General features: G+C 37.6%; 1 protein-coding gene across 3 annotated transcripts; it reads right to left on the bottom strand.

Moving 5' to 3' along the window:
• Positions 1–27,856, bottom strand: LOC117335525. 3 transcript variants are annotated; one of them, XM_033895567.1, is made up of 11 exons: positions 27,634–27,856; positions 23,463–23,486; positions 13,055–13,075; positions 12,168–12,803; positions 11,517–11,567; positions 10,254–10,301; positions 8,828–8,929; positions 8,089–8,157; positions 3,428–6,970; positions 2,734–3,117; positions 1–2,325 (listed from the first exon to the last, which is right to left on the bottom strand). In XM_033895567.1, the coding sequence occupies exons 1-11, from the start codon at positions 27,686–27,688 to the stop codon at positions 548–550; spliced, it is 6,711 nt and encodes a 2,236-aa protein (XP_033751458.1). In that variant the 5' UTR covers positions 27,689–27,856; the 3' UTR covers positions 1–547. The 3 variants fall into 3 exon arrangements, with proteins under 3 accessions (XP_033751458.1, XP_033751457.1, XP_033751459.1); XM_033895566.1 differs by having other exon boundaries at positions 2,734–3,120; positions 27,634–27,855; XM_033895568.1 differs by lacking the exon at positions 10,254–10,301 and having other exon boundaries at positions 2,734–3,120; positions 27,634–27,855.
• Positions 27,857–27,948: the final 92 nt, after the last annotated feature.

Below are 27,948 nucleotides of genomic sequence, written 5' to 3' on the forward strand. Positions count from 1 at the left end.
TTTAGAATGAAATATTTAATGATACGAAAGGCAAAGTGGGATATTGTTTAAACAGTGAAAATGTTTAGAGTTGACTGATGAAGTTAACAAAACAAGAAACACGGACAGAATTACACAGAACCTACAATTTTGTATATTAGAAATATAGAAATATTTTGGAATTGCAAATAGCAAAAGACATATAGAACATATAGTTTTGCATTTCAGTGTTAAAAATAAGTTTGAGGGATTTCGTTTTAAAACAGAAATATAAAAAGCAGCATCATAACTGTTACAAAATACCTGAGAATACATTATAGTAGTGAAGAAAGCGAAGCAATATCTCCCACAGCTTGTTGACAACAATGAAACACAGACAGTAAAAATGTATTTTGATAAAGACATATCATGTTATTTACATTAAATGATAGGTGTTCTGTACATATCTACATCAAGATAATATATATGTACGCACACACACATACATACACACACATACACACAATATGTTGTGAATTTATACATAAATACACGCATTCAACACGGCAGACAATGAGCGCATCGCGTGTTACACCAACGGAGTATTAAAGTTCATCGCGGAGGTAACAGCTGGAGACGAACGTCGGATGGTGCTGGATCGTAAAAATGGATCTACTGTAACACTCGGTTGTAATGTAGATAGCGACAGCCGATTTGTACGAACACTTGTTGGGGAGGATCCTATATTCATAAGGGATAGCTGTGAACTAGATATGGCAGTGTCCGCTATGGAAGCCGTAGCGTTCATTTCCATCAGATCTGACGGCGGTGGTGGCGGTAGACCAAGCAGTCCAAAACTTTTCGAAGGATCAAAGCCAAATGAGGGTGCCCCTTGGGTGGATTGGCTACTTTGTGTTACAGTGCTGGACAAAAGTGGCTGTGAGGATGAACCAGAGGTTCGAACACTCCTTGTAACTCCAGTATTTATCATTCTTGGGTTGGTAACCGAACTAGCCACGGGCGGTCTTGTTCTGGTAGTGGAAAATAAAGGTTTGCGTGTAACTGAGGTCCCAGAAAACGTGGATCGAAACAAAGGCATATTTGATGTAGAGGGAGCAACGCTAACACCTCCAGCATCCACAAATGGGGATGTTGATGTTCTCTGTCCCCCAAATCCGGTTGATTTCTCTGCCGACAAGGAATTGGATGTTGTCCTTAGCGGTCTACGAGTACTTAGACGGCCGAATGGTGTCGTCATCTTGGATCTCGTGAACTGATTTGTTGTTCCTTGGAAATTTGATTGTGTGGATATTATTTTCGACATCGTTGAATGAGTATTGATGCCAGAAACGGGAACGTCGTTGGAAGCCAATGGTGTTGATTTAGTAACCCTAAGTAATGGTGACAAACTTGTAAAGTCATTATTGAATGAAGACAAAAGACTGTCTGGTATATTTGCAAGGAAATTAGGATCATCTGCTGTAACTTTGGTTACTCCATCTGTTCTTCTTCTTACCATCTGACCTCGTATTGCATCGAATTCAGCTTTTCTCAATGAAGGAGCTATTTGCGTCCTGTCAAGGGTTATCTGACGGTTTCCTGTGTTAAAGTCTGCTGTCAATGCACGTCCACTCGAACCTGTTTGCGAATTAACCTGATTCATCTGTCCATCTAATACCGTCAACATATTGTTATTAACTAAAGGCGTTTGTCTGTTTATGTTTGATAAACTGGGAATTGGTCGTGCACTATTTCTTGAGACAACAGAACGCCTTGTGCTTATTTCAGAGACAGTACCAGCTGTAACAGCGCCATTACCGCCCACCAGTGGTTGTCTAATACCACTTTCTCGGAATCCCTGATTAAGGTTTTGATTAAAGACAACATTGGTCTCTGCTATCACTCGTAGAGAATCTATATTCGGGGTTTTGACGATAGTTGAACTGAAAATGTTTTGATCGTCGGCAATACCGATTGCTTTAACCTGTTTTGTACCAGAACCGCGATTGTCCTTTTTGATATCCATAGTCGCAGTATTAACGGCGATGATAGGAGATGCAATGTTACGTGACTGATGATTTGTTATTTTGTTATTTCCAATGGTGGATCCCCCAGGTGAGTTAGTATTTTTTAGATTTGGTTCCCCTATCAAAACGGGATTAATGGGATCGGTATTTGCAGATCTGGACAAAAATACGTTTTCCACGGCATTACTCGGCCTTATATCTACAATTTCAGTTCTAGGAATGTTTATGCTCTCGGTCATACCAGCAAACGGAGGGGGTGGGGGAAAGTCGAGCTTGGGATCTTTCGGATACGTCGGCGCCTGTGGTGAAGTTGTGAAGATTGCCTGCACCGGCTCCTGACCTGAAATAAGGTGTATGATTTATAGAACAACGGTTTACAGTTAAGCTTGATACAGACGGATTAAAATCCCATACAATGGCGTGATAACGATGATTGTAAACAATAAACATTACGATACCAGAAAACAGACATGGCAAACAATGAACAAATGAAACAATTGGTATTGCAGACAATATAATACTTCATAAACGAAGGCATTAAAATGGCAGCAAATTGCAGTTTTACTTGATACCTGTGATAAGCAATGATTCTGTGTTATGATATGATTTGGAAACATTGCATACAAATAAAGCAAACGTTAAACATGCCAATGGATAACATGAGCGAAATGAAATTAAAAAAAAATCATATGAACTTATTTTATTGCATAGTGCGAAAGTGCAAGCATATTTGGCTCCTCATACATACCTGGAACTGCACCTGAAGCTGAATTTGAAGCTGAGGGCGAAGCATACTTTCGTGCATCAACAACTGCTTGTGCTACTGTGTTTATGACTGCTGTGGGAGTTAAAGCTGTTTTAGCAGGGTTAAATTGGTGCGAAAAAAACTCACTCAACACCTCAGATATGAGGGTCTTAAGTGTCGATATATCCATCACAACATTCTGCGGTCTATTTGGTGCTGCGTTCGTCAAAGCCTTACCTAGGGTTTCCTTAGAGCTAGCAAGCGCACTTTCAACTATTCCTCCTGCAGCTGCTAACATTTCCGATTTTGTAGAAGTATTACTTATTTTATTCAAGTTCCCAACGAGTCCTGAAGTGTTGAGACTTGTCTGTATAAGCGCCTTGACAGCTGCTGAAAAAAAAAATAAAAAAAAATTTGACTTGTGTAAATTTTATACTTTTTTAAGACAGATATACCTAGTTGTGGTACGACAATAAAATATGCCTATCATTACATTCACTATAATAGTAATGGTCCATTTCAAGTCAAAAGACTGGCCTACCTAACAAATATTACAATAAATTGTAACAACGCAAACGACAAGAAAAAATAAAAAGAAGTAGCCGCAATGAACACGATAATAGGGAAGTTTACCATTTCTCAAGTAGTTATATATCGTGTTTGGGCTTTATCTCAGAAAATACATTTTCATTAATACCTGTTGGCATTGCCACATCCGTGATGCCTGAAGCAGTTTTGAATGCCGTTGCTCCATGTTCAATTAATTGGCTTGCAGTTTCTGTCATATTACGTTGTTGGCGGACTTGTGTGTTTGCCGTATTGCCGTCAGCGGCAACAAGGATATCGGGTAATGAGGATGTGACAGGTAGGCCGGTGACTTGTTCTGGTACGCTGGCGCCATTCGGTAGAGGTTGGGAAGGTACCGTTGAGGGTACGACATTAGTTTCGTTAGTCAATAATGTACCTTTGCCAAAGGATGCGGAATTAGTTATAGAAACTGTGTCCATATTTAGAACCTGAGATGTTGTTTTAAGAGTCGGTAGGTCCATGGGGACATTTGGAGCTTGTGGTGTAAAGGGGGCATTATTCTGTATAGTAGCTGTGTTGTTTGGTAATACAATTGATGAAGCCGGTAATTCTACAGGGGCTAATTTGATTATTTGTTCTTGTGGTGGAAAGCTGAGTTTATTTGCTGCTGAGTTAATTTCTCCAGTTCCAATAGAAGTGTTTATTACGGTTTTAGAACCACTTTCTATATTCGGAGGTAAGATTGGAGGTGGGGGATTATTCGCAGATTGATTTGTTATTTCAACTCGTGTCAAAACAGGACCTGGTCCTGATTGAGCAGGTTGTACAGGATTGGTGGTATCGAGAATAGCACTTGCGACAACATTTGCTACCAGTTCCGGATTTACATTCAAATTGGTGTCCGTTGCTGCTGATATTGTATATGACGGGTTAATAGAAGACGCTATTGTGTTCGTACCTGCAGTGGGGTTTTGAAGGTTTTCAGTAAATGTTTGTGATGAAGTGGTATTAGTTAGCAAATTTGCCGTTTGAAAACTATTTTGTCCTCCTGTGCTATTAGTTAATAGTGCTCGATTTAAAGTCACAGTAAGATCGCCGATTGCGGTTTGAATGTTTGTCGCAGTTGATGACTGTTTTGAGGTAGTGTTTAAAGTGGTATCTGGGATACTGACTTGAACAGGATTTGCTGTCATCAAGTCACTTGCCAAACTGTTACTATTCATAATCATAGTTCTGTCACCTGATATCACACCAGCTGACATGGATTGGTTTACGTTCGATTTTACACCAATGGAGTTGCTCGGAATATCTGGTTGGGCAGGAAACTGGTTTATAACACTGTTAGAATTCATTTCTATGGCAGTTCCTGGATTGGACACAAACGTTTGAGTTAAAAAGGGGTCTGTTGGTAAATTGTTGTTTATGTTATTGTTCATTTCTATGGCAGTTCCTGGATTGGACACAAACGTTTGAGTTAAAAAGGGGTCTGTTGGTAAATTGTTGTTTAGGTTATTGTTTTGTATTGTATTTAGTGTATTTACTATATTTGAATTATGTATACCAGTTTGTCCGGTAACATCGCCCTGTTGTTTTGTTTGCCCTGTGATCTCAATTGTAACAAAGTTAGGATTTCTCATATTTGACTGGCCTTGAATTGTATTCAGAACGTCCATTTGTCCACTTCCTTGAGATATACCAAAGGCATCTTGTGTATTCATTGAAATTGTGTTGGTGCTTCCAATTGCATTCCGGTTTGTGATTTCATTCTGCAGAATGTTTGTAGATGGTATATTTTGGCTTTGTATTAGATTCTGATCCAAAATTTGATTTTGCATGTTCACTAGTCCTATGTTTTCAATCTGTCCGACAATTGGGTCTACACTAGGAGAATTAGCATTGACAAGTTGACCCTCCTGCTGTGTTTGGACGCCATCTATGGCATTATTTATGACGTTAGATGTGAATTGACCTAGGTTTGCATTATTTTGGATTGGTGGCAGTGTATCTGTTTGTGTTGGGGGGATAGCATCAAGGTTAAAAGACTGACTCTGTATGCCTGGTTGGCTGTTAACAGCAATTTGATTATTAGCAATGTTTGCTGTGGCAGCGTTTGCAAATTGGCTCTGATCAAACTGGCTGTTGATCATGCTACTAGCCTGTTGATCTAATGCTTGTATATTGGCCAGAATATCGTTTGTGGTACTTGTTACACTGCCTGTTTGAACGGGATTGAACATTGACTGGTCGATCTGTCCAGCAATATTCTGATCTAACGGTGTATTGACATTAGCAGGCCCTGAAGATGCGGGAAGGATAGGAGGTGGAAGTAACATTGTGCTATCAACCACGTTGCCAGCGTCGTGTATGAAATTCATGTTGTTTTGTGGTTGCACAGCCTGTGTACGCGTGATTATGGTAGTATCCGGAGCTTGATTTGGAGATATCCCTGTACCTACTGTGGTCTCGACATTGACTTGTCCTGTTTGGGGAGTATCGAAAATGTTTTGGGATACACCCGTCTGCGTACTTGTAGACGTACCTACGATTGGTCTCGATAAAAAATCAGTTTGCATTATATTATTCATATCATTTGTTTGTGAAGTCATTGATGTGTCAACTATCGTCTGTTGAGATGAAGGTGTCTGTTGTAACGTTGTAGCAGTTTGCATACTAATTGGTGCGTCAAGAACGGATGATGAAGTGCTTTCAGATAGCATTATATTGTTATTTTGGATATTTATTGATGGATCAAACACTGTTTGTTGATCAGAAATAGTTTGAGCTAAAGTCTGCGTCGTGTCTGGTTGTAGACTATCTAGTGTATTAAAAACGGGTTGTGGAGTAAAAGCAGGCTGTATAACTGTTTGCCTATTCCCTTGTGATTCAATTCCTGTTTGGATAGAGGTCGATGACTGTGGTTGTATCGGTGGCATGTCTGTTTGTATATTTGTTTGTGCATTTGTCTGCGTATTTGTTTGGAAATTTGCTTGCATATCCGTGGAAGTACCAATAACAGGAGACTGTTCAAACCTCATATTGTCTCTCTGTGAGCCAATAGCAATAGCATCTACAGTTTGGATATTAGCATTCCTATCTGAAGTATGTGGTACTGACTGAGTATCAGAAGCAGCTTGAAATACTGTGTTTGCAAACCCTTCGTTATTTGGCATAGGAGTCTGTGTAGCTGTTGCCTGTGTATTTATAGGTGCTGGGAAGACTTCAAGAGGATCAGTATTAATGGTTTGAGGTGATGGTGTTACTGGTAGGTCGTTAATGTTAGTTACGCTACTCGGGCGGAAGAGTGTTCTATCCTGGAGTGGTGGAGTTGCTGTGTCTACAAATGCGTCATTAGTTCTAGGATTTGGGGTATTGTTTGATACGAATTGGTTAGGATCTGGTCCAGGGTTAGTAAACTGATCAACACCTGAAGGTAATGGATTTCGATCTCGCGCCACTGCAATCGTTCTCCTGCCTGATCTCGATTGGTCGACAGCATTCCTTCTATTAGATTGGTCTATACGATTTGCTTCCTGGATAGCAACACTTGGGCGAGATCTTGTCCGAGAGCCGCGGTCTAAAGGACGGGTGGTTGTAAATCTGTCTAGCCTGTCCATGCGGTTTCTGTCAATCCTAAACGCGTTATTCCGTTCCTCGAGAATCTGGTTTCTCACACTACCGCTCCTTAGGTTCCCAGGTGCTTGTAACAAACCGCCTATAAAAAGATACCAAATTATAATTTCAACAAACCATCTATTAAGGATACAAAAGATAAATTCAACAAAACGGCTATTAAGAGATACCAAATGATGAATTCAACAAACTGCGTATAATTATTATATCATAAAATTATAAAAATTACAAAAGTATAAATTCAACATTACGTTTTTCACCAAATACCATAGCATATTTCCAAATTCCTAATCGACATGTAGGGTGAATGTAATCAACAAAACGCCTCTTTACATATAACCATTCATGTTTTCAGTAGGACAACTCTTAACAGATACAAACCATGTTTCCAACGAAAAGCTGTTTACCTACTGATGCCAAACATCAGTTAACCTATACCGTCTCATGTTTTCAACAAACCATTAAATAACAAAACCATGCATTCGACAAATCACCAAAGAACGTTTACCAATCCATGTTCTTATAAACTAATGAAGTTGATACGTACCAAATCTTCTTTGTGAAACTAAATATTAACAATAGATTAAACATTTATATACTTCTGTGTGTTTAAAATCGGTTATATATTCTGTTAATGGACTGTTGCGGAAAAAACATCGGGCCTAAAACAACTTTGATTTAGGTTTAAGTATTTTTTTAGATCCGACATATTTCCGTATTAGGCCACTAACAAATTATGTAACGAATTCACCTCGTTGAAGGCTTATACTTCTGTAATTGATTATTAAAAATACCCAAGCGTTTCTCAGCCAATTCATCTTCCGTTGTGTCGCTGAAGCGTTTATGAGCCTTCATGATTATTAATTGGTGGAGAGTTCTTTCAGGAACAATAACACGCTACTAACGTGGAACGCATTTCTAGTGACATGATAAGGATTTTTAGTAACACGATACGGGATCAACCATGACGCCATGTGATGTTGTTTTAACCAATTGGTTGGTGAGATTTTTGCCATCAGGAGATATGATGTACTTTTATGTACATGATAAACAATGCAGCATGGAAATTTTGTTTCAACTAGGATGTAGCCTTATCCAGTTTACTGGATTTTTTCCAAATTTCTTGAATATTGTAATGTTTGTAATGTTTGTAATGTAGTAAAAATAAATAAAACATGAAAAAAATCAACTGTTTCTTACCTGTCTCACCATCTCTTGGTCGTAATACAACAATAGACTGTTCACGTCCGGCAGCCGGATTTCTTGAGCCTAGAGAACGCAAATTACATCAGACTCTCATGAATTTAATTATACGTTTCTGTTTGTTTCATACGCCAATGTCCAACATACGGATTAAGCAAATTACACAATAAAATGCAGGAATAGTCTAAACGCAACGATTAAAAGTATGCTATTGAATATTTTAAGCTTAAACTAATAGTAAGATATGCTGTATTTTGCTGTTTGTATTTGATAACTGTTACTAAAGTCAAAGCTCCATCAACGTAAATGCTAATAAATCGGTGGATGTAAATTTCAATCTTTAAAGCGATAATCTGATATGACAATAAACTAATCCCAACCTTAAGTACAGGATTGCTACCTGTATTTTGTAATTGCGTTTGCATTTGATTTGATTTATGCATAACTACTAAAAATGTATTGATGTTCACGTAATGAGCGTTTGGTGCAACGCTGAATTAGCGCCCCAATATCAATGGCCGTATTTTTTTGATTTTTGATTTTTTTTTTGGTATGAATTGTGTAATTAGTGCAATCGTTTTTTAGTGCAAAACCACAACTTAAAGCGCGAAAAGGGCTAAGTATGTATGTTTACGAATTTTGGATTTTTATCCTTATTTGCTGTCGTTTTATCACTCAATCTAGAAGTACTTAATTATATATTCCTTGAAATACTATTAATTACCGTAGAACTTACCTCCAGCGGACTGTCTCGGTAGAAGATTAGCCCGTCGGGCAGCATTTATTATGGTCCGCAGATTAAGAGGTAATGTGCTGTTTCTTTGTACCTGCGGTCGCACTGTGATAAAACATCAAAACATCAATACGTGGATTGGCATTGGTTGGTTAAAATAGATTCTAATTTTTTATAACAATATGTGATTTTAAAACTGCATTTTCCATCTTACCTTTTTACATGCAATACGGACGCACGCTTTCGTAAGCAGTTGGTCGACAACAGTTATTTGAACAAGTATTTGTAGAGTCATAAAAAAGAGTTTTTTTCTAGTCTTGTTCTGGCAATTATTTCCTGATTTTTTTTCTTAGAGGCGGTATCAATCGGAAAATAAATTTTAAATACATGGATAAATTGATGAATTATAAGTTTATAGGTTATGTTCAAAATGTTGAATGTTTCAGATAAATACCAATAGCATATACAAATTGAAAAATGTAAAAGATGAAGGACATGCTTAATTATGTCTAAATGCCACTATTATTACATGAAAGACAAGGTTGACCATTATTCATAAGAAGTCCAAGAATTCAGATAGATATCAATATACTTCCTGTTATTAAAAGCAGCAAGCAAACAGAGGATACAGACACATAATTTAGAAATTGTCGCTTAACAACGATAAAAAATGTGCACCAGACAGATTTACATGGACATCCCTGAAAATACCTGGATATTAAGTCCAGATAATCCTGACCGATAGACGTTTTCTATTTATTAGGTCGATCTAGGTCGAATCTGAGTTACGTCACACTTTCAAAATGAGAGAAGATGGCCTAGGTGGTTACAAAAGAACCACCAGACATCAATTCAACTCATTATGTAACTAGTCGATCTTTGTCGTTGTCGGTGTAGAAAATATGTGGCAAAAACATTTGTTTTACAAAAATGAAGGGTGAAACAGTAAGGTAAAAATAATGTCCAGAACAATCAAAATATGTTAAAACGACAACAATAAGCTGACAAAACTTTCTGCCACTGTCAAAAAATGAATATATTATAAGCCATTTATTGACAACAGATTATGTATCAATGAAGTAAAGGTACACATCAAAGTAATTACGCTCCTATTAGAAGTTTAGTTACAAAGTGTTATATACAGATGTTCCTACATTAAAATGTATCAATATATCGTAAGATTATTCTTAGTAGCGCAATGACAGCCATGCATACAATATGACCTTCCGCTATCGTTTAGCAACAGACCCGAAACAGTTAGTATGACATTGATAAACACATTTATACAAACGCAAGCGCAATAAAGAATATACTCTATATGCGACATATATTCAGCAATAAAATATTCAGCCTTGAAATACAACTAGATATGAAATCAATTTAAAATCAATGTAGCATGGTGTAATAAAATGTATTTTGGTAATTTTACCTCCTCCGTTGAATCTCCTGATGTCCCCGCCAAGAAAGCGACGTGCGTCTGCAACAGTAGTTAACGCTATATATCGAAGCAAGCGGCTTGATTGTTATGCAAATGTCAATACAAGAAACAAGGAAAGCACCTGCCATGTTATAGGCATCGTCTTGAGCGCAAGGCTTGAGGATTTTTGCAGCATATTAGTAGTAAAGTTATGGAGATCTAATATATATCAATGCATTGTAAATGACATGTGGTAATTTTTGTTATATGATATAAAACTATCGTGCAAGCAGTTAGATGTTTGCTACGGAAACAAATGGACACTTCGCATTTATTATTTGTTCAAATGAAAATGTCATATACTTTAAATCCTATATTTGATTAAGATTAATTACCAAAACCAATTAGTGCTTAGATAAAGGGGTCATTTTTTTTAAATCAATGATATCATCTTTTTCTTCAAACAAAATCTGGACATTATAACAGGGTCGAGATATGATACGATTAAATAATCCTTAGAACGCTATGGATTCAACAAAACTGAATAAGGGATAACAACACTAACCTAACATCAATGCAAAAAGTGAGATGACAAGAGAAACACATAATACACCAAACAAAAACTGATGAACAATATGAATTCTCAAAACAAAATGGAGGAAAATAACTATAAACCTGGATACGCTGAAACAGAATTGATGAAACAACAAATTCTTGGATATACAGAAACAAAAACAACGAAAACCCTGAATGCATCATTAAATCCCTGGATAAACCAAAGTGGTAGATGAACAACATCAGAAGTAGCGACAACATTAGTAGCATCAGAAAGATTTTAGGTTTAATATCTTATTTGCATAGACAAACAATACATGTCAAGAACGGAAGCATTATGTACAGCAAATCAAACTTACTGAAAACAGCGAGATCACTAGGGATAAACAAAACCGAATGGGAGGCTATGACAGAATCTCTTGGTACAACGAAACAAAGTAGACAATAACTAAAGGTACATAGGAACATTATGATCCATAGCAACGGGAAGCCTTAGTACTACATCAGGAACCCAGCGAGACAACATTGGCTGCGGATGAAAGATAAATATTTGTGTTCCAGTATTGATATTGTTCTAAGTAACAATTTAAAGGTGGGAGGGGTGTTAGAACTCGGTTCTGGAATATACTAAAACCTATGTAAAATGTCTACATCATCTACATTATTGTGTTAATTCAATGAATAGGGTGAGGTTAGTCGAACAAATATAAAGGGTCAAACCTGGCATTAGCTGTAGCTGTGTTCTTCCATCAGATCGAGGGATTAGAAAGCCTGGTAAAGGAAGCATATTTCACCGATATAAATCAATATTGATACTGAAATTGATACAAAGATTACATCAGCGTCTAATCTTTACTAAGTGACCCCATTAAAATCGCTCAATGAGGTCGTCATCGAACGTGACATCTTGTAAGAAATATCATAATTGTACTTCGATTAATTTATTTTACATTTTCGTGACTTGGCCATTGTTTCTGTTATTTGTATGATACAATATGTACCAACGAACACATTAATGAACATAATGCAGTAGAAAATAGTTCAGTGCAATTTTTTGGACAAATCGTTGATGTACGTGCAACCCTCATGACAAAGGACTCAATGCCCTCCTTTTTTATCCGGATTTGCCCCCCTTAACATAAGTGTTGCAAAGAAAGATACTTTACTTAAAGTTTTTATCAGTTCTTTCGTACTGAAAGTTTTGCGCTAAATTAGGATTGTGCCAAATGGAGCTACTGTTTGATAACAAATTACATGCGTATTGCGAAAATTGATCAATAATCTGTATATTAAACGTTCAAATGTGATTTTGCCAAAACAAGTATGATACAGCTCTTAATAGAGGGCATAAGATTTTAGATTTTCACCTACCTATGAGTCTCGGATTGCTTCCCCTTCCTGTTGCTGATCTGCCATTCTGAAGCAAGTTTCTCATGGACCTCACTGCGCCCTGCTGTACGGGAGTAAGTATAACTCTGGCATTGTCCAACGCACTGGGTGACGTGCCTGGTACTCCCCGTCCTCGTGAGTTAGCAATTCCAACACGTGTATTCTCTGTCCCAACACGTGTGTTGGCTACTCCAACACGTGTATTTCCAGATCCAAGACGTGTGTTCTCTGTTCCAACACGTGTGTTTGCTATTCCGACACGTGTATTGCCAGATCCAAGGCGTGTGTTCTCAGTTCCAATACGTGTGTTTGCTATTCCGACACGTGTGTTGGCTGTTCCAAGACGTGTATTCGTAGGTCTAACACGTGCGTTAGCTCCACCACGTGCATTTGCGCTACCACGTGTGTCACCAATGCCAAAACGTGTATTGGCAGGACCTACACGTGAGTTGGCTGCTCCAACACGTGTGTTAGTAGTCCCAACATTCCTTCGGGATGTGATGACTCTACCAGAAGCTGTTCTCCTAAGGGTTTCTGTGCCGACTGTCCTCCGGGACGTCGCTAGCCTGTCCGCCCTTCTCGCTGTCCCCAGCCTTCCACCATTTCTTGCTAACGTGCCTATCTCCCGAACAATAATACAAAACTTCGCATCGAAAGGTATAAAATCCCGACTGCAATATATTTATCTTTAATAGCATCCATTAGTTCATAACGTAATTAGGATATATTCGCGATTTATTCCGATTATTTTTGATGGATGATTAGATACAAATGACAAGGTTCTGAATCTTTTGCTTTTGTCTTCTGTTTACATCTAAGCATTTGATTATTTTTAACAGATGTACTAGAACTCAGAATGCAATACTTACGGTTACTGTTTCCACTTAAATCTACAAAAAATATCAGAAATGATAATTAGCAAACAGTACAAATAACGACGTCATTCAGTATACAACCATATTTAGTAAAAGTCGTAATGTCATTGGTTAGTTCAAAGTTCATACGCATGCATTTGATGTGAACCGAATAGAGGCTTGAAAAAATGGTGGTTTTTCTAACTCAAATAAATACATAATAAGAAGAAGAACCTTGAAGATAGCGAAAGGAGAACCAGCTGTCCAAGAGGGATCAGGAGGTAAGTGTCTTCTAATTGTGGGTCAAATCCAGGTTATGCTACATTTCCTAATAAGAATCGGGCTTGTTGGAACAAAGAAATATTCAAAACTCGATAAAGGCATCGAGGTCGCTTTAACTTTTAAAGGTTCGCACTTTTCAATTCTAATAATAAGTATATATAAAACAGACAAAATCGTTGTCACGAAAGAGCGCAAAACGCCAAAGGAACCGTTCGCCATTGCCTAGAAAAATAGTTCCGTGGCTCTGCCCATCTAACAAAGGGCAACAACTTCACCTATTCCGGTAAAAACCATAAAACGATTTATAACCTGAACAACTATTTAAGAATACAAATTAATTGATATGCTTTCAAAGTAACTCTTTGACTAATATCAACACTATTTCCAAGCAGAACTTGGGAGATAAAAAGGTTGGGTCAACGCCCGTGGAGATAATTACCGCCGGCCCCCACTCCAACTTATTTTGTTTTTCCACCATATGTATATGCAAGAAAATAAGCCATAGTCGCATAAATGATTAATCATTATATCAACCGATAGTCGTAGTGGACACCGTTGCATAACACCAAGTTGAGTGAAGGGGGTACTAGTATCCTAACAAAATGGTGAGTAATTTTCACAGCCTAATGTGAATTTGGAACGTAATTTTAACAGTTTACAGTGTATTACGTTACTGTTGTTTCCATACGAAATATGGCATTTCAACATACATGAGGTAAGCGTCGTAATAGATTTAATCAGAAAAGCATGCAAAATTTTCACAAAATTTGAAATGTATACAATCTTTTAAATTTGAATTAGTATAGTTATAATCACACTATATTTAAAAACTTATATACTTTCTACAAAGTTAATCTGAAAAAAATTCAAAACCTGGCAAATTACTTTTTAGCATTTCAAACATGTCCAAAGCACAATTTCCTCCTGTTAAAAGTTTAAAAGTGGACTTACGATATCACCTTGGCGCACACTTTATAACATACACTTAAGACTTTCACTGGGTGCAGACAAGGTTATCATTCCTTACTGTATTTAAATGTTTTGAGTTAGTTATACAAATGTATTTATGTAATATCATGTTTCATATTTTGTCTGATCAATCGGAAAAGGCATCATAACTATCACATATTTATTAGTTTTAGTATAATGGAAATATTATTGTTTTTTTTTTGCATTTTTACCATTTTGTTAAGGTATCCTCTTCACTCAACTTTGTGATATGCAAGGAGGTCCACTACTATCAGAAGTAATATCATCTTATCATATATGTGGTTATGGTTTATTTTCATGCCTTCATAAATTGTGGGGAAAAAAAGAATTGAAGTGTTGACCCCATCTCACCATTGTTGCACTTCCAAACTTTTTACACTTCAACATACATTTAAATACATTTCCCCTGCCTGCCCCTGCTAAAAATAGTAACAGTAACTTTGACCTTGACTCAAAAACGCCTGAAACTGGAACTTGATTTGAAGCTTCTCATACTTAAGTTATATAACAACTTTCACTAACATACCTTTACCCATGGCTGAAAAAGTGAGGAAAACTGAGTGGATGGACTGACAGATGGACAGACGGGAAGGAAACCTAAAATCCTCAAGTTTCACCGGTAGGGGACAAATAATTATAGCAAACATGTAGCTCTTTAGGTTATATACGATAGACTTATTAGCCACATATATAATATATACCTTTATTTACGTATGCTTAAGCCCATAAAATTAGAACAATGGTACTGTTATCAATTGTTTGCCGGCTTAATAGTACAATGTAATCTTCATTTGTCTTTTGATAGGAATGATCCATGATGTATCACAATATAACAAATAAATGCGGAGCATAAAATATGACGTGAAGTTTACTACATGAAACAAAAGCATCGGTGTGCTACCGGTAAAAACAGTTAATGCTCATACATACCATGATTTAGAAAAAAATAAAGATATTACTAAATCGATAGGAAAGGGGACATAATTGAACAAAATCAAGATTAACGTGAGGACCTTGGAAATTCATGTTCATCGACGACACCAAATTATGAAAATCTATGTCAAATACCAAGTTCCCAAAATAAGAATATGTCTTCTATTGCATATCATTACAGCCATGCATATATGTAGGTACCTTCTAAATATGATAAACTCTAGTCGGATATGTATGACCATGGTACTGTTACCTCTAGTAAGACATCGGTAACCATTTAAAACCTCTAGGAAGGATGTGTAGCCTTGATAACATGTAGTAAAACTCCTACTATAAACAAACGGATCTGTTAAAATGCTGCACCTATTAGTAACAATGGACATATGTTTTCATCATAACGCTACTGGTATTAATAAATGCGTTGACCCCGATAATCTCTTCAAAATGCTAGTATGATTGGCGGATGAACCACACGTATCGGGCAGTTTTCATTCAATATACTTACATATTCGCTTTTACAGCTCATGTTCAATAATCCTCGACAAGACTGACGACTAACCAGAAGGATCGTTTCCATGGCAATTTACGTATGTTAGATTATACCTTTATGTTTCAATATCTAAGGGTAATATTATATGTATATAGGCTTATATACATTTGTTTTCTGTTTAGATTCAATTTAATAGCGGAAAAAATATGGATCATCCGATAAGAGTTAATTCAGACTGTGAATACATGCACCAATAAGAAGATGTTAGTTCGAGGGTCCTACTAATGGTCTATATGTGCCGTGTGTATGACCATTGGTGACATTTATAGCGATTGTATAGGTGTTCGTTGTCCTTGTTAGTGATTTAGCCGGAGGCGAAATAACACTGATATTAGTCGATATTGGTGGAGAGAGATTGTGTGATGTATTTTCAATAATTATTCAACAAATGATGTATAATGTCATTCATATATGCATGCTAGACAAATGAGTATATCTTGTGTAGAATTATTCGATAGATAACTTAGTGCTTGGTTCTAATGGTGCAGTATTTGGAGTTACATTATCTTAACACAATTCCACTTAGTTTGACTGGGTCAGTCCTCAAGCATTTCGTCAGTGCTTTGTCCCCGTCATGTTGTTAAGGTTGGGAGAGCAGTAGTGTGTCATAAACTTCGAGACAATCAGTCATTTAGTCTCACTCTGATTGTGTTATCGTTGTTACTTTTCATTGAGATTGTTAAAAGATAGTTATATTTTTTTTGGGGGGGTGGGGGGGGTGGGGGTTAGCAAAAAGATTATTAAACTAGACCATTTTACGAAATTAATGTAACTACCTGTTATCTAACTTTAACTTTGTAGAAGAAATAAGCATCAGATCTAGTTTCATGCTGTGTGGACGTAATCCACAGATCATATGCAAAGTAAAATTAAAGATGAACATGTTTCATTTGATAGTACTTAAAGCGTAAAGAAGATAAGCACGGGTTCGTAATGAAACCACATCAAAGCGTAAGTTCAGAAATATAAATATATTCATTTCACATTAAACAAAGTTACCTGTTAAATCTATATTTGAAATTATTCATTCTGAATATTGATTAATATAAGACCTGAAGCTGCTAGCGCTAACATAAATATGATAAGCACTTATATTTATAATAAATATAACCACAATTGAAACACAATATAACATACATCATCGACATATATGTAATGAAATTGACAGTAACACGACAGTAAACACAACAATATATATAAATATTTATATGAATAGGTGAGCGTTTGGGGCATGGCCTATGTTTTGATGTATGTATCCTCACATCATTGTATCGTATGTGGTGTAAAGGTCCACGCCTACATTTATTTTTATGTGTGTAGAAATGGTAATTTATGAGAGAAAAGATTTATCAAAGCTTCCGATATTATTGATCTATACACCATTGTATTTGCGTGTTTTCCTTATGCAACTGTCAACAGGATATGTGTGATGACAAGTAGATGGTGTTATAATGCTCTAACGGTATCCCAGATAACATATTAGTTACTACGTTACTCAGTAATGATCAGGAAATGTGGTAACAAGTGAATGGGCAACTGTCAATCACCCAATCACCATTACCAGACAACAACATGTGACTGTAACATGACTGTCCGGCCGATAACAACAAGGCTCGCCGCGTGTGTAGTGCAACATGAAATTGACGTGTAGTTGACATTTGATTGACAAGTTCGGTCGTTATATCTGCTAATGCTCTACATGTATATACGCACCAGATAAATTAATTATGTCGATTTATACTGGAAGGGCTATACACATTGAAACATGGGCAAACGTATGTGTTTTAACACAATAAGTGAGAAATCGCTTTCTTTGATGTCTTCATTGCTCGAAGGTACATAGGTAATAATTGACATCGCATTGTTTTTCCTTGGAAGTATTTTTTCGCACAACAGTCTGTCTGTATTCATAGTATTTAAAGAAGCATAAAAAAGAAAAAAAAAGAATATTTTATAAAGAATATTACTGTACTATCAATTCAAATACATGTTTGTTTTATTTATTGTTTGATTAATATTACTCCCTGTTTCCTCATATTTAATGCTTCAAAAAGTCTATTGGAGTAATCTTAATTCAATGACAGAGTGCATACGCTACGATATATTACTTTTTGAGTATGTTCAATGAAGTCACGTCCTTAATTGTATATTTAAATAATTCATTTTCCATTTAACTGTTTAAATATATTGTTCATTTTAATATGACTGTTTAAGTTTAATGTCAATTTCGTGATGTTTAATGCTATCTTTAATGTCCGTATTTTCAAATTATTTTTGTTTTGTTCCATTCCATCTCTATTGTGTGTATCATAACCTCTTGTTATATTATAAATCTGAATGTGTGTGTATCATTCATCGTGTACTTTATCACAAATCATGGTACCTGTATCATACGACCTGTAATGTCCTCCATCTGTTATTATGTGTATTATATATCTAGTGTGTCATTCTGTGTCGCCTTATATCGTTTAGTCTATCCATGCCATACCGTATGTATTAGATAACTAGGCATGTCATGGTCAGTTTTTATGGATATAATGGGACGCTTACTATCCCACATCACCTCGACTATTTTCTGACCGATTTTTAGTAGATTAATCTGTTCAGATATAATAAGGTGTTGCGATACGAGTTGTAGGGCGATCATTTTTTTCACCTCTAATTTATGAATGTTCGCTTCTATGATTGAATTGAAAAAGCATGTTCTAAATAGTTACAGTTGTATCCAAAATCGTAAAAAGATTAACGTTCTCGTGAAGTAAATCATATTAATTAGTTTTTAAATAATGATATTGATACATATATATCCACACGAGTAAAAGTTTTTTTTTTTATATAATATCCAACTTCGTCTTTGTGTTGCCTAACATTTGGTACATCACTGCAGTCAAAGGACAAAACGTATGCATGAAACAGGTTTTTAATCATATTTACGATATACAATTGTATGTTGTATTTATTACTTAATTAATGGTTTATGAATTATACAAAAGACATATAAACACCTTTTAATATAAATTGAATGTCAGATATAGTACTGCCATCAATAAATTAAACTACATCATACAGCTCTTCCGTCATTTTAGAATTCGTTGATGATATGTTAATGGCCTAAGACATATAAACACCTTTCAATACACATTGGGTGTCAGATATAGTACTGCTATAAATTAATTAAACTACAGCATACAGCTATTTCGACATTTTAGGACTCGTTGGATATATGTAATGGCCTGAGGTGTTGATACCTAGGAGGTGGATAAGGACAATACAGCAGTAGGTCGACAGAAATGTCAACATTATAGATTTAGTAATTTTCTTGATTGAATTTCTCAATATTGGTTTTCAAACGAATACCAAGTACATGTGTATATTGTAAACCCTATCATCATTCAAATTAATTAGGACGTAGTATACATGTTACGGCAAACATCGGGGACTAAAGTCCACCAGCTGTGTCTACCACATGTACGGCAAAACTCGGGGACTAAAGTCCACCAGCAGTACACTGTACGGTAAACATCGAGGACTAAAGTCCACAAGTAGTGTCTATCACCTGTACGGTAAACATCGGGAACTAAAGTCCGCTAGTAGTGTCTACCACCTGTACGGCAAACATCGGGGACTAAAGTCCACCAAGTGTCTACCACCTGTACGGCAAACATCGGGGACTAAAGTCCACAAACAGTGTCTACCAAATGTACGGTAAACCTCGGGGACTGAAGTCCACCAACGGTGTCTACCACCTGTACGGCAAACATCGGGCACTAAAGTCCGCTAGTAGTGACTACCACATGTACGATAAATCGCGGGGACTAAAGTCCGCCAGTAGTGTCTTCCACCTGCACAATAAACTTCGGGGACTAAAGCCCACCAGTGTCTACCACCTACACGGCAAACATCGGGGACTAAAGTCCACCAGTAGTGTCTACCACCTGTACAATAAACCTCGGGGACTAAAGTCCACCAACAGTGTCTACCACCTGTACGGCAAACATCGGGGACTAAAGTCCACCAACAGTGTCTACTACCTGTACGGGGACTAAAGTCAGCCAACAGTATCTACCACCTGCACGGCAAACATCGGGGACTTAAGTCCGCAAGTAGTGTCTACTACCTGAACGATAAATCTCGGGGACTAAAGTCCACCAACAGTGTCTACCACCTGTACGGCAAACATCGGGGACTAAAGTCCACCAGCAGTGTCTACCACCTGTACGATAAATCTCGGGGACTAAAGTCCACCAGTGTCTACCACCTGTACGGCAAACATCGGGGACTAAAGTCCACCAGCAGTGTCTACCACCTGTACGGCAAATATCGGGGACTAAAGTCCGCTAGTAGTGTCTACCACCTGTACGGTAAACATCGGGGACTAAAGCCCACCAGTGTCTACCACCTGTACGGTAAACCTCGGGGACTAGAGTCCACCAGCAGTGTCTACCACCTGTACGGCAAACATCGGGGACTAAAGTCCACCAACAGTGTCTACTACCTGTACGGGGACTAAAGTCAGCCAACAGTATCTACCACCTGCACGGCAAACATCGGGGACTTAAGTCCGCAAGTAGTGTCTACTACCTGAACGATAAATCTCGGGGACTAAAGTCCACCAGCAGTGTCTACCACCTGTACGATAAATCTCGGGGACTAAAGTCCACCAGTGTCTACCACCTGTACGGCAAACATCGGGGACTAAAGTCCACCAGCAGTGTCTACCACCTGTACGGCAAACATCGGGGACTAAAGTCCGCTAGTAGTGTCTACCACCTGTACGGTAAACCTCGGGGACTAAAGCCCACCAGTGTCTACCACCTGTACGGTAAACCTCGGGGACTAGAGTCCACCAGCAGTGTCTACCACCTGTACGGCAAACATCGGGGACTAAAGTCCGCCAGTAGTGTCTTCCACCTGCACGGCAAACATCGGGGACTAAAGTCCACCAGTATTGTCTACCACCTGTACAATAAACCTCGGTGACTAAAGTCCACCAGCAGTGTCTACCACCTGTACGGCAAACCTCGGGGACTAAAGTCCACCAGCAGTGTCTACTACCTGTACGGGGACTAAAGTCCGCCAACAGTATATACCACCTGCACGGCAAACATCGGTGACTAAAGTCCACCAGCAGTGTCTACCACCTGCACGGCAAACATCGGGGACTAAAGTCCACCAGTAGTGTTTACCACCTGTACAATGAACCTCGGGGACTAAAGTCCACCAGCAGTGTCTACCACCTGTACGGTAAACCTCGGGGACTAAAGTCCACCAGTAGTGTCTACCACCTGCACGGCAAACATCGGGGACTAAAGTCCACCAGTAGTGTTTACCACCTGTACGGTAAACCTCGGGGACACAAGTCCATCACCAATGTCTACCACCTGTACGGTAAACATCGAGGACTAAAGTCCACCAGCAGTGTCTACCACCTGCACGGCAAACATCGGGGACTAAAATCCACCAGCAGTGTTTACTACCTGTACGATAAATCTCGGGGACTAAAGTCCACCAGTGTCTACCACCTGTACGATAAATCTCGGGGACTAAAGGCCGCCAGTAGTGTCTTTCACCTGCACGGCAAACATCGGGGACTAAAGTCCACCAGTAGTGTCTACCACCTGTACAATAAACCTCGGGGACTAAAGTCCACCAGCAGTGTCTACTACCTGTACGGTAAACCTCGGGGACTAAAGTCCACCAGCAGTGTCTACCACCTGTACGATAAATCTCGGGGACTAAAGTCCACCAGCAGTGTCTACTACCTGTACGGTAAACCTCGGGGACTAAAGTCCACCAGCAGTGTCTACCACCTGCACGGCAAACATCGGGGACTAAAGTCCACCAGTAGTGTTTACCACCTGTATGGTAAACCTCGGGGACACAAGTCCATCACCAATGTCTACCACCTGTACGGTAAACATCGAGGACTAAAGTCCACCAGCAGTGTCTACCACCTGCACGGCAAACATCGGGGACTAAAGTCCACCAGCAGTGTCTACCACCTGTACGATAAATCTCGGGGACTAAAGTCCACCAGTGTCTACCACCTGTACGGTAAACCTCGGGGACACAAGTCCATCACCAATGTCTACCACCTGTACAATAAACCTCGGGGACTAAAGTCCACCAGTAGTGTCTACCACCTGTACAATAAACGTCGGGGACTAAAGTCCACCAGCAGTGTCTATCACCTGCACGGCAAACATCGGGGACTAAAGTCCACCAACAGTATCTACCACCTGCACGGCAAACATCGGGGACTAAAGTCCACCAACAGTGCCTACCACCTGTACGGTAAACCTCGGGGACTTAAGTCCACCAACAGTGTCTACAACCTGTACGGTAAACCTCGGGGACTAAAGTCAATCACCAATGTCTACCACCTGCTATATCAAAGTCTTGTACACGATGCATTTCATATTATCGTTGGTACAATAATATAGATATATGTACACTTTCTAGGCAAATCCTACATCACAACTTGTGACATAAAACACTGAGATTCACTGTCTCTATCACAATGACCGCCAGAGATACACGCTGACGGTTTGACCTGTACGGTATATATCTAAAATACACGAAATTCACACATTTTTTTTTTTTTTTTAAACGGCGTACCACCCAATTTTATTTATCGTAGATATCTTGTCATGTTTTAATTACTGTATTTTGCTCATGGTTTAGTATCACTTAGAATACATTTAGTTATGGTTACTAAGGAAACCCAACATCTTAATTAAGCAATTTACCTGTGACTTCAGCTGAGTAAAACAGTACAGATTTTTTTTTACATAAGTATGAATCTGTTCAAGTCCTTTATGGAAATTCACTTAATGAAAAACTGTCACGGAGGCTAAATTATAACAACTAATGTTTTGTGTTTATTCGGGGCGTGCTATTGTTAAATGTGGCCGGATGTACAGTAAATTGCTGAAAATGTGATGCCTGATTAGTATGCATCCATTATGTTAGAACTGGACATCCCATTTATTTTATTATCGTAATTACAAAATTAGGTGCAGTAAGTTCATATCTGCTTGGTACTTGGTGTTGCGGAACAAAATAAATGAACAGTCACTAAGGGAAAAGACCCTCCAAGATAACCTAATTACAAGTAACTGCCAATTGTTCTTAGGAAAAGCTCGGGGCTCTCTGTAAAGATGTGTTAGGATATCCATGCTTGTCACCAACATAGACAAATCCATCATGGTGAGTCGTTTTGGTGCTGCATAGTTCATATATGTCCATCATGTTTATAATACGTCAGTAGGTAGGGCTATATAAGTAGTGAACTTGAAAAAATAAAACCACTGTGGGCCACAAGGAAGGATGTGTGAAAAAAGGTATACTAGATATAGCAAGCTATCTATAAGAATGTATAATGATAAGGAAAGAAATTTGTGTTTGGGGACCAGAAATTCAAAAAAAATATACCAGGTCCTTCATTACATAAGAAAACAAATATTTTCCAGTATACACACCTTATCAAATTCCACACACGCCACCTAGTATACCTATAGGAAGCCCCCAATACACTATACAGCTAGCAGGGTCCAATTATAGAGGAGTCGAGCATCCTTAAAATTTGCATACATATCTTAACTTCGGAAGTTAATTTGTTGTATAGCAAAAACATATAATAGTGAAGAAATGATTAATTCTACTCACGATTAGCGTTCACTCCGCATAAATCTGAAACCAAAGAAACAAGAATGTTAATATGATAATTCTTCAAATTCAGCCGGAAGCTATATCATTCTACAAATCAAAGTAACTTTAATTCATATCATATGATTGATTAACATTGGGGATCTGTATATCACTATTATGATGTTAGCTCAGTCAGTTTTCTCGCAGTGAGTACGACAATTAGTGCATATTCAAATTATTGGTATGGTCTTAGGGTAAACGCTATCACATCGGCCCAGACCAAACTTTTCTTAGATATAAGTATCTCTTAGAATTAATTAAGAATTATTTTTATCCCTTGTCTTTGTAATAAGCTATATAAGTGGGACACCTTTATTTTTATAACTACCATATAGTTACGTAGGACTGTGATTTATTACATAGATAAGATTTATTATAACATGCTGAGGTTTATGATCGTCGGATTAAGTTTATACACGTAAATATGCATATAAAACAATGTTCGTTATGAATAAACAGTGGAGATCCCTAAGATGTGCATATGGAGCGTGACTCATAAAGAGAGTTGTATATTCTACAGGTCAGGACATATTAAACTCATCGACGTGTGTGCATTTTCCCGTCTCTATCATTTGCCATGTGTATCGTAAAGTGTCATTTACAGTTTGAATTATAAAAAGTTTACAAATTGTACAAGCCGCTGCGGTGCATTAATTTACCCATCATAACAAATCAGTATGACATTTATATGGGAATACGCAGAAGCGCTGCATGTCACATCGCCAACACACAGTGCGGCAAATTAAAAAACGACAAAAATACCAGCCCACACGAACATATCGTCCCAATATACTAAAAAAGTCAACAGCACAGACAGTCTACAACAAAAACAACAGTTCACTCGAACATATCGTCCTAATATACTAATACAGTCAACAGTACAGACAGACAACAACAAAAACACCAGTCAACATGAACATATCGTCCTAATATACTAATACAGTCAACAGTACAGACAGTCAACAACAAAAACACCAGTCCACACGAACATATCGTCCAAATATACTAAAACAGTCAACAGTACAGACGGTCAAAAACAAAAACATCAGTCAACACGAATAAATCGTCAAAATATACTAAAACAATCAGCAATACAGACAGTCAACAACAAAAACACCAGTCCACACGAACATATCGTCCAAATATACTTATACAGTCAACAGTACAGACAGACAACAACAAAAACACCAGTCAACATGAACATATCGTCCCAATATACTAATACAGTCAACAGTACAGACAGTCAACAACAAAAACACCAGTCCACACGAACATATCGTCCAAATATACTTATACAGTCAACAGTACAGACAGACAACAACAAAAACACCAGTCAACATGAACATATCGTCCAAATATACTTATACAGTCAACAGTACAGACAGACAACAACAAAAACACCAGTCAACACGAACATATCGTCCAAATATACTTATACAGTCAACAGTACAGACAGACAACAACAAAAACACCAGTCAACATGAACATATCGTCCAAATATACTTATACAGTCAACAGTACAGACAGACAACAACAAAAACACCAGTCAACATGAACATATCGTCCCAATATACTTATACAGTCAACAGTACAGACGGTCTACAACAAAAACACCAGTCCACACGAACATATCGTCCCAATATACTTATACAGTCAACAGTACAGACAGTCTACAACAAAAACACCAGTCCACACGAACATATCGTCCAAATATACTTATACAGTCAACAGTACACACAGTCAAAAACAACAAAAACAGTCCACATGAACATATCGTCCAAATACACTTGTATATTAATACAGTCAACAATACAGACAGTCAACAACAAAAACACCAGTCCACACGAACATATCGTCCAAATATACTAAAACAGTCAACAGTACAGACGGTCAAAAACAAAAACGTCAGTCAACACGAATAAATCGTCAAAATATACTAAAACAATCAGCAATACAGACAGTCAACAACAAAAACACCAGTCCACACGAACATATCGTCCAAATATACTTATACAGTCAACAGTACAGACAGTCTACAACAAAAACAACAGTTCACTCGAACATATCGTCCAAATATACTTATACAGTCAACAGTACACACAGTCAACAACAACAAAAACAGTCCACAAGAACATATCGTCCAAATACACTTGTATATTAATACAGTCAACAATACAGACAGTCAACAACAAAAACACCAGTCCACACGAACATATCGTCCAAATATACTAAAACAGTCAACAGTACAGACGGTCAAAAACAAAAACATCAGTCAACACGAATAAATCGTCAAAATATACTAAAACAATCAGCAATACAGACAGTCAACAACAAAAACACCAGTCCACACGAACATATCGTCCAAATATACTTATACAGTCAACAGTACAGACAGTCTACAACAAAAACAGTCCACATGAACATATCGTCCAAATACACTTGTATATTAATACAGTCAACAATACAGACAGTCAACAACAAAAACACCAGTCCACTCGAACATATCGTCCAAATATACTAAAACAGTCAACAGTACAGACGGTCAACAACAAAAACATCAGTCAACACGAATAAATCGCCCAAATAATAATATACTAATACAGTCAACAGTACAGACAGTCAACAACAAAAACACCAAATAGCTATGTAGGATTGTGATTTATTACACAGATAATATCTATTATAGCATGTTGACAGTATAGGACATCGAAAGGAGGGTGTAAGAGCAACCTAATATTTTTAGGAAAGTCTGCGTTGAAGTTTCTTCAGAAGGTCATGTATTGCCCTGTACCACATGTAGAAGCTTTTATTCTCCTCTCAATAGAACAATCGACGATCCCGATATGGTAAACACTAATATATTGCCATTTATTCATTAGGTAGAGGTTTTGATAAAAAAAAAAGTAGAGTCATAATGTTTAAACTGAAAATAGATATAATTCTAGAAAACTTAGTTTACCAGTTCAAAGTCAGACATGCACGAAGTATGTTGAGAAAATAGTAGGAAAGGCGATAACCACGAAACATAAAAAGCATGGAGCATTTGGTTGTTTGGTTTCCGGAGGGGAATGGATGGGGAGAGGGGTGGAGAGGTGGAGAAAGACAAGATCATGTAAGGTCGATGATCGATGAGAAATCGCACAATAGAAAAACTTAAAAAAAAAAATGTTTCAAGTGTTGCAATGTTGGAAACTTATCAAATTTCATAGTCAAAGATAATTCAGTGTTGTAACTGAAGACATTACAGAAAACGGTGTCTTTGTGCGCTTAATCCAATCGCACCCGAAGGTCATAAGAGTTTGAAGACTGACGAAAGGAAAGCCTAAACAAGGAAACAGATCTTAAGGTTCCCAATCAGACATGGAAGACCAATCCCAAATATACATGGGAAGAACTCTGTTTGTAATGGGAAAGTAGCCATTTTGAATACTTTAGGAAAACAACATAAAATGTCACGTGTGTCTGGCCATTAATGAATTAGGAAAACAGAAATAACAGAGTAACAAACAAACAGTAACGATTGGTTGATGATATGCAAAGTGAGCCAATAAAAATGCTTGTTTCAAACAGAATTACTATGAATGGGGACATCATGTTCGACACAATGCGTCTCATAAAAAGTCTAATTTGATACTGCAATATACAAAACGTAGGTAACGTCAGATACATGTCAATCATATTTTGTATACATATCAAGATTAAAAACGGCATGAATATATGCTCAAATAACCTAAGTGCTTCTGAATTTACATCGTAGTTTGTATGCACGTTAAAAACCCCATTACGTTATAAATATCATGACGATTTTTCTATATCCCACAAAATTAACCGAAACAATGTACTGTATATAATTTTTCTCTACACCTAACAGATCATGAAGGAAATATTAGCAATGTCATCAAATATTGATGGCCTTATCCCATATAAACAAGAAGAGTATAGCATTGGCCATATACCTGTACACCAGCTTCGTGTTCTAAATATTTTTTAATGATAACTCCGGTATAAATGGATATCCTTAAATTTACATATCCATATTAATGCAGATATTCATATTATGACAGTTATTTCATATTTACAAAACAAGGCAGTCATTTTCGAAACTGCATAATGTAATGAAAGCACTTACCTTCATATATCAAAAGTGTCATTAAAAATCCTAGAAGGAGAGTGCAAAAGTTCATTATGGCAAATGGAAGGATTTCAAATTACGAAACGAAATACTTAAACACAATTAAATCTCCATCAAGGTAAATTGTCCGAATTACATGCAGTCCTGCTCGGAGAGGTATCCCATGTGATGTTTAACATGGGATCACACCTCAATGATGTCCAGGATAGATGTTCTGTCTTGTGACGTCAGCTCTGGTAGACAGACAGGTGCCCGTAGCTATACAAGACAATCTAAACGTGTTGAGGTATGTATTATCCTGGAGAGGAATAG

Source organism: Pecten maximus, chromosome 10, assembly GCF_902652985.1.
Source record: "Pecten maximus chromosome 10, xPecMax1.1, whole genome shotgun sequence".
NCBI lineage: Eukaryota > Metazoa > Mollusca > Bivalvia > Pectinida > Pectinidae > Pecten > Pecten maximus.

Coding starts and splice junctions, on each gene's coding strand:
- LOC117335525 (XM_033895566.1), bottom strand. CDS start 27,688: ATGAACTTTTGCACTCTCCTTCTAGGATTTTTAATGACACTTTTGATA. Junction 12,804..13,054: donor TTTAAGTGGAAACAGTAACC/GTAAGTATTGCA, acceptor TTCGGGAGATAG/GCACGTTAGCAAGAAATGGT. Junction 8,930..10,253: donor CAGGAGATTCAACGGAGGAG/GTAAAATTACCA, acceptor GTTTTATCACAG/TGCGACCGCAGGTACAAAGA.